General features: G+C 44.0%; 1 protein-coding gene across 2 annotated transcripts in view; it reads right to left on the bottom strand.

The window, feature by feature from the left end:
• Window positions 1–434: 434 nt before the first annotated feature.
• LOC129843497 (zinc finger protein 239-like) overlaps window positions 435–8,760 on the bottom strand; it is a 29,812-nt gene continuing 21,486 nt past the window's right edge. The window contains exons 2-3 of one of the 2 annotated variants that reach the window (XM_055912250.1): window positions 1,683–1,805; window positions 435–1,598 (exon numbers count right to left, since the gene is read on the bottom strand). In XM_055912250.1, the coding sequence (XP_055768225.1) occupies window positions 940–1,598; window positions 1,683–1,805 (782 nt within the window). In that variant the 3' untranslated portion in view covers window positions 435–939. Of the gene's footprint in view, window positions 1,806–8,760 lie in introns of both variants that reach the window. The other variant, XM_055912249.1, reaches the window with a different exon arrangement.

Raw genomic sequence — 8,760 nt, 5'->3', positions numbered from 1 at the left:
AAATACACCAAACTTTCTAAATGTCTACAAAAAATGAAAACCTATCTGTCATAAAAAAATCATATCAAAATAACCAGAAATGTTTTGCCTTACATCTTACAGATAATAATGTCCTCTACCCCGAAGTAGACGCTGAATAGGAATACACATTATTAATAAATACTGTTATGAACAGGTAGTGTGTTAATTTTTTGGGGTACTCTATTGTTGTAAACTCGCTCTTTTTCACATCCAATGTTTTTAATCTAGATGAGACCATACTATTCCTTTCAAGCCACACTGTATGAACAATCTTCCAAGTGGGGGACCCACGATGCAGATGTCAACCATGGAGCACATGCAAACATAACCGGATTATCTGTAGAGGAATGACGCACGCACCCACCCACCCACACCCCCCCACACACACACACACAGAGAGAGAGAGCCAAGAGTTTGAAAATAACAATTTAATCACAGAAAGCATACAAATGGAATCTGATGTGCTCTATATGTGCTCTATACTCAAGACATGAATTCATGTCTTGGGATTTGTTTTAAAACACACCAATTCTTTTTCAGTAGGCTTTATCCAATTAGATTTCATATGGCATAACAAAAAGCACACATTTTCTGTAACAAATTTGAGACAAATTTGAACACTGTGTATGTGTTCTCTCATGAATTCTAAGTATGTGTGATGCACTAGATCTCGTTCCACACTGGGAGCAGTGGTAAGGCGTCTCCCCTGTTCTCTTCTCCCCTGTGTTTGTTACCTCATGGTCCTTCAGGTTCCCTAACTGGGTAAATATCTTTCCACACTGGAAACATTGATATTGTTTCTCTCTGGTGTGGATTCTTTCATGTTCTGTCAGTTGCCTTAATTAACAAGGTAAATCTCATTCCACAGTAGGATCAGTGGAAAGGCTACTCTACAGAGTTTGTTGGCGCATGTTAATTTTATTCTACAGTGGGAGAATTTCCAAAAGGCTTCACGCTTGTGTGTACTTTCTCATGCTGTTTCAGTTTGCCTAATTTCTTAAAACTCTTTCCACACTGGGAGCAGTGGTAAGGCTTCTCCCCCGTGTGTGCTCGCTCATGTGTTTTCAGGCTCCCTAGCTGGTTAAAACTCTTTCCACACTGGGAACATTGATAGGGCTTCTCTCCTGAGTGTATTCTCTCATGTGTTTTCAAGTTACATGACATGGTGAAATTCTTTCCGCACTGTGAGCAATGGTAAGGCTTCTCCCCTGTGTGTGTTCTTTCATGGTATTTCAGGTATGCGGACTGGGAAAAACTATTTTGACACTGGGAGCATTGGTAAGGCTTCTCTCCGGTGTGTATTCTCTCATGTCGTTTCAGGCCGTTTAACCGGCTAAATCTCTTCCCACAGTCTGAGCAGTGGTAAGGCTTTTCTCCAGAGTGTAAACCTATATGTCTTTTCAAGGAATCTGATGAGGTAAAACTATTTCCACACTGGGAGCATTGGAATGGTTTTTCTCCTGTGTGTACACTCTTATGCAATTTAAGATGCGATGACCGGATGAATCTCTTTCCACACTGGGAGCATTGGAATGACTTCTCTCCTGAGTGTATTCTCTCATGTGATTTCAGGGAACCTGACGAGGAAAATCTATTTCCACACTGGGAGCATTGGAACGGCTTCTCTCCTGAGTGTATTCTCTCATGTGATTTCAGGGAACCTGATGAGGAAAATCTCTTTTCACATTGAAAGCAGTGATGTGGTCTTGCTGATTTGGACATCACTGGTTCTGGTTCCTCGGAGGGACACGTTCCACTTTCAGAGTAAGGGTCTAGTCTCTCTCCTGCCAAAGACAAACAGAGTATTTTTCAGTTTAACAGAGAATTTCCAGTGGGCTCTCTGTTACTTTTGAAGTAATGACCATTTTACATGTAGAAATTGACATTATAGGCCATTAACCAATCACAGCCCTCCTTTATGATTGCACATTCAGTAAACCACCAGCAGAGGGAGGTTCCTTTGAATCCATTTTCCCATTCACTGTGTTGGTGGTGCTTTATACAATTGATCGTAACTTCAAAAGTAGCAGAGAGCCTACTCTGGAAATGTACATTTACATCCTTTGGCAGACGCTCTTATCCAGAGCGACTCACAGTTCATCTTAAGATCTCTCGGTGAGACAACCACATGTCAGTGACAGGAAGTAAATGTTTTCCTCAATAAAGATGTTCTCAGCAAAGTTAGCGCTAGTAGGAAAAGGCAAGTTGGGGGGAGGAGAGGATAAGACTGACTGAGATGTCTTATTTAAAGCTGCAATATGTCACTTTTTGGGTGATCCTGGGGGGGGGGGGGTGAACACGACCAAATTCACATAGAAATGCACCTTATAGATCTGTCATTCTCATTGAAAACAAGTCTTTACATCCTTAGAGATTGAAAGTGTTAGGTTCAAACTCTTGTGTATGTCAAATGTAATTATTTAGTGGACTGTAAAAATGTGTACTCCTAACCTCTGACCTAACCAATTCAGTAACCTTCTGGTTAGTGTACACCCTGTACTGAAGTCCACTGCACTCCACTGTTATGTTCTGTACTCCACTCCACTGTTATGTTCTGTACTGCACTCCACTGTTCTGTTCTGTACTCCACTCTACTGTTATGTTCTGTACTGCACTCCACTGTTATGTTCTGTACTGCACTCCACTGTTATGTTCTGTACTGCACTCTACTGTTATGTTCTGTACTGCACTCTACTGTTATGTTCTGTACTGCACTGTTATGTTCTGTACTGCACTGTTATGTTCTGTACTGCACTCCACTGTTATGTTCTGTACTGCACTCTACTGTTCTGTTCTGTACTGCACTCTACTGTATTGTTCTGTACTGCACTGTTATGTTCTGTACTGCACTCTACTGTTATGTTCTGTACTGCACTCTACTGCTCTGTTCTGTACTGCACTCTACTGTTATGTTCTGTACTGCACTCTACTGTTCTGTTCTGCGCTGCACTCTGCTGTTCTGTTCTGCGCTGCACTCTGCTGCTCTGTTCTGCGCTGCACTCTGCTGCTCTGTTCTGCGCTGCACTCTGCTGCTCTGTTCTGCGCTGCACTCTGCTGCTCTGTTCTGCGCTGCACTCTGCTGCTCTGTACTGCGCTGCACTCTGCTGCTCTGTACTGCGCTGCACTCTGCTGCTCTGTTCTGCGCTGCACTCTGCTGCTCTGTTCTGCGCTGCACTCTGCTGCTCTGTACTGCGCTGCACTCTGCTGCTCTGTACTGCGCTGCACTCTGCTGCTCTGTACTGCGCTGCACTCTGCTGCTCTGTACTGCGCTGCACTCTGCTGCTCTGTTCTGCGCTGCACTCTGCTGCTCTGTTCTGCGCTGCACTCTGCTGCTCTGTTCTGCGCTGCACTCTGCTGCTCTGTTCTGCGCTGCACTCTGCTGCTCTGTTCTGCGCTGCACTCTGCTGCTCTGTACTGCGCTGCACTCTGCTGCTCTGTTCTGCGCTGCACTCTGCTGCTCTGTTCTGCGCGGCACTCCGCTGTTCTGTTCTGTTCTGCACTCCACTGTTATGTTCTGTACTGCACTCTACTGTTATGTTCTGTACTGCACTCCGCTGTTCTGTTCTGTACTGCACTCTACTGTTCTGTTCTGTACTGCACTCTACTGTTATGTTCTGTACTGCACTCTACTGTTATGTTCTGTGCTGCACTCTACTGTTCTGTTCTGTACTGCACTCCACTGTTCTGTTCTGTGCTGCACTCTACTGTTCTGTTCTGTACTGCACTCTGCTGTTCTGTTCTGTACTGCACTCCACTGTTCTGTTCTGTGCTGCACTCTACTGTTCTGTTCTGTACTGCACTCTACTGTTCTGTTCTGTACTGCACTCCACTGTTCTGTTCTGTGCTGCACTCTACTGTTCTGTTCTGTAATGCACTCTACTGTTCTGTTCTGTACTGCACTCTACTGTTATGTTCTGTACTGCACTCTACTGTTCTGTTCTGCACTCCACTGTTATGTTCTGTACTGCACTCTACTGTTCTGTTCTGTACTGCACTCCACTGTTCTGTTCTGTGCTGCACTCTACTGTTCTGTTCTGTACTGCACTCTACTGTTCTGTTCTGCACTCCACTGTTATGTTCTGTACTGCACTCTACTGTTCTGTTCTGTACTGCACTCTACTGTTATGTTCTGTACTGCACTCTACTGTTCTGTTCTGTACTGCACTCCACTGTTCTGTTCTGTGCTGCACTCCACTGTTCTGTTCTGTACTGCACTCTACTGTTCTGTTCTGTACTGCACTCTACTGTTATGTTCTGTACTGCACTCTACTGTTCTGTTCTGTACTGCACTCTGCTGTTCTGTTCTGTACTGCACTCCACTGTTCTGTTCTGTGCTGCACTCTACTGTTCTGTTCTGTACTGCACTCCACTGTTCTGTTCTGCACTCCACTGTTATGTTCTGTGCTGCACTCTACTGTTCTGTTCTGTACTGCACTCTACTGTTCTGTTCTGTACTCTACTGTTATGTTCTGCACTCTACTGTTCTGTTCTGCACTCTACTGTTCTGTTCTGCACTCTACTGTTCTGTACTGCACTCTACTGTTCTGTACGGCACTCCGCTGTTCTGTTCTGTTCTGCACTCTACTGTTCTGTTCTGCACTCTACTGTTCTGTTCTGCACTCTACTGTTCTGTTCTGCACTCTACTGTTATGTTCTGCACTCTACTGTTCTGTACTGTACTCTACTGTTCTGTACTGCACTCCACTGTTCTGTTCTGCACTCTACTGTTCTGTACTGCACTCTACTGTTATGTTCTGTACTGCACTCCACTGTATTGTTCTGTACTGCACTCTACTGTTCTGTACTGTACTCTACTGTTCTGTTCTGTACTGCACTCTACTGTTCTGTTCTGTGCTGCACTCTACTGTTCTGTTCTGTACTGCACTCTACTGTTCTGTTCTGTACTGTACTGCACTCTACTGTTCTGTTCTGCACTCTACTGTTCTGTTCTGTACTCTACTGTTCTGTACTGCACTCCACTGTTCTGTTCTGCACTCTACTGTTCTGTACTGCACTCTACTGTTCTGTACTGCACTCCACTGTTCTGTACTCTACTGTTCTGCACTCTACTGTTCTGTACTGTACTGCACTCTACTGTTCTGTTCTGTACTGCACTCTACTGTTCTGTTCTGTACTGCACTTTACTGTTATGTTCTGTACTGCACTGTTCTGTTCTGCACTCCACTGTTCTGTTCTGCACTCCACTGTTCTGTTCTGCACTCCACTGTTCTGTACTCTACTGTTCTGCACTCTACTGTTCTGTACTCTACTGTTCTGCACTCCACTGTTCTGTACTCTACTGTTCTGCACTCTACTGTTCTGCACTCTACTGTTCTGTACTGTACTGCACTCTACTGTTCTGTTCTGTTCTGCACTCTACTGTTCTGTTCTGCACTCTACTGTTCTGTTCTGCACTCCACTGTTCTGTTCTGCACTCCACTGTTCTGTACTCTACTGTTCTGCACTCTACTGTTCTGTACTCTACTGTTCTGCACTCTACTGTTCTGTACTCTACTGTTCTGCACTCTACTGTTCTGTACTGTTCTGCACTCTACTGTTCTGTACTGTTCTGCACTCTACTGTTCTGTTCTGCACTCTACTGTTCTGTTCTGCACTCCACTGTTCTGTACTCTACTGTTCTGCACTCTACTGTTCTGCACTCTACTGTTCTGTACTGTACTGCACTCTACTGTTCTGTTCTGTTCTGCACTCTACTGTTCTGTTCTGCACTCTACTGTTCTGTTCTGCACTCCACTGTTCTGTTCTGCACTCCACTGTTCTGTACTCTACTGTTCTGCACTCTACTGTTCTGTACTGTACTGCACTCTACTGTTCTGTACTGCACTCCACTGTTCTGTTCTGCACTCCACTGTTCTGTACTGCACTCTACTGTTCTGTTCTGCACTCTACTGTTCTGTTCTGCACTCTACTGTTCTGTTCTGCACTCCACTGTTCTGTTCTGCACTCCACTGTTATGTTCTGTACTGCACTCCACTGTTCTGTACTCTACTGTTCTGCACTGCACTCTACTGTTCTGTACTCTACTGTTCTGCACTCTACTGTTCTGTACTCCACTCTACTGTTCTGTACTGCACTCTACTGTTCTGTTCTGCACTCTACTGTTCTGTACTGCACTCTACTGTTCTGTTCTGTACTCTACTGTTCTGTACTGCACTCTACTGTTATGTTCTGTGCTCTACTGTTCTGTTCTGTACTCTACTGTTCTGTTCTGCACTCCACTGTTCTGTTCTGTACTCTACTGTTCTGTTCTGTACTCTACTGTTCTGTACTGCACTCCACTGTTCTGTTCTGTTCTGTACTCTACTGTTCTGTTCTGTACTCTACTGTTCTGTACTGCACTCTACTGTTATGTTCTGTACTGCACTCCACTGTTATGTTCTGTACTGCACTCTACTGTTATGTTCTGTACTGCACTCTACTGTTATGTACTGTACTGCACTCTACTGTTATGTTCTGTACTGCACTCTACTGTTATGTTCTGTACTGCACTCCACTGTTATGTTCTGTACTGCACTCTACTGTTATGTTCTGTACTGCACTCCACTGTTATGTTCTGTACTGCACTCTACTGTTATGTTCTGTACTGCACTCCACTTATGTTCTGTACTGCACTCTACTGTTCTGTTCTGTACTGCACTCTACTGTTATGTTCTGTACTGCACTCCACTGTTATGTTCTGTACTGCACTCTACTGTTATGTTCTGTACTGCACTCTACTGTATTGTTCTGTACTGCACTCTACTGTTCTGTTCTGTACTCTACTGTTCTGTTCTGTACTCTACTGTTCTGTTCTGCACTCCACTGTTCTGTTCTGCACTCTACTGTTCTGTTCTGTACTGCACTCCACTGTTCTGTTCTGTACTGCACTCTACTGTTCTGTTCTGTACTGCACTCCACTGTTCTGTTCTGTACTGCACTCTACTGTTATGTTCTGTACTGCACTCCACTGTTCTGTTCTGTACTGCACTCTACTGTTAAGTTCTGTGCTGCACTCTACTGTTCTGTTCTGTACTGCACTCTACTGTTATGTTCTGTACTCCACTCTACTGTTATGTTCTGTACTGCACTCTACTGTTATGTTCTGTACTGCACTCCACTGTTCTGTACTGCGCTCTACTGTTCTGTACTGCACTCTACTGTTATGTTCTGTACTGCACTCTACTGTTAAGTTCTGTACTGCACTCTACTGTTATGTTCTGTACTGCACTCCACTGTTCTGTACTGCACTCCACTGTTCTGTACTGCACTCTACTGTTATGTTCTGTACTGCACTCTACTGTTAAGTTCTGTACTGCACTCTACTGTTATGTTCTGTACTGCACTCTACTGTTAAGGTATGTTCTGTACTGCACTCTACTGTTATGTTCTGTACTGCACTCTACTGTTAAGTTCTGTACTGCACTCTACTGTTCTGTACTGCACTCTACTGTTATGTTCTGTACTGCACTCTACTGTTCTGTACTGCACTCTACTGTTATGTTCTGTACTGCACTCTACTGTTCTGTACTGCACTCCACTGTTATGTTCTGTACTGCACTCCACTGTTCTGTACTGCACTCTACTGTTATGTTCTGTACTGCACTCTACTGTTATGTTCTGTACTGCACTCTACTGTTATGTTCTGTACTGCACTCTACTGTTAAGGTATGTTCTGTACTGCACTCTACTGTTATGTTCTGTACTGCACTCTACTGTTAAGTTCTGTACTGCACTCTACTGTTATGTTCTGTACTGCACTCTACTGTTAAGGTATGTTCTGTACTGCACTCCACTGTTATGTTCTGTACTGTACTGCACTCCACTGTTATGTTCTGTACTGCACTCTACTGTTATGTTCTGTACTGTACTGCACTCCACTGTTATGTTCTGTACTGCACTCTACTGTTATGTTCTGTACTGCACTCCACTGTTATGTTCTGTACTCTACTGTTATGTTCTGTACTGCACTCTACTGTTATGTTCTGTACTGTACTGCACTCCACTGTTATGTTCTGTACTGCACTCTACTGTTCTGTACTGTACTGCACTCTACTGTTATGTTCTGTACTGCACTCCACTGTTATGTTCTGTACTGCACTCTACTGTTATGTACTGTACTGCACTCCACTGTTCTGTTCTGTACTGCACTCTACTGTTCTGTACTGCACTCCACTGTTATGTTCTGTGCTGCACTCTACTGTTATGTACTGTACTGCACTCCACTGTTATGTTCTGTACTGCACTCTACTGTTATGTTCTGTACTGCACTCCACTGTTCTGTTCTGTACTGCACTCTACTGTTATGTTCTGTACTGCACTCCACTGTTATGTTCTGTACTGCACTCTACTGTTATGTTCTGTACTGTTCTGTTCTGAACTCTACTGTTCTGTTCTGTTCTGCACTCCACTGTTCTGTTCTGTACTGAACTCTACTGTTATGTTCTGTTCTGTACTCCACTGTTATGTTCTGTACTGCACTCTACTGTTATGTTCTGTACTGCACTCCACTGTTCTGTTCTGTACTGCACTCCACTGTTATGTTCTGTACTGCACTCCACTGTTATGTTCTGTACTGCACTCTACTGTTATGTTCTGTACTGCACTCTACTGTTATGTACTGCACTCTACTGTTATGTACTGTACTGCACTCCACTGTTATGTTCTGTACTGCACTCTACTGTTATGTTCTGTACTGCACTCTACTGTTATGTTCTGTACTGCACTCTACTGTTATGTTCT

Source organism: Salvelinus fontinalis, unplaced genomic scaffold (assembly GCF_029448725.1).
Source record: "Salvelinus fontinalis isolate EN_2023a unplaced genomic scaffold, ASM2944872v1 scaffold_0144, whole genome shotgun sequence".
Classification (NCBI taxonomy): Eukaryota; Metazoa; Chordata; class Actinopteri; order Salmoniformes; family Salmonidae; genus Salvelinus; species Salvelinus fontinalis.
The sequence above is the reverse complement of the archived record's forward strand: the minus strand, read 5'-3'. Positions and strand labels throughout refer to the sequence as shown.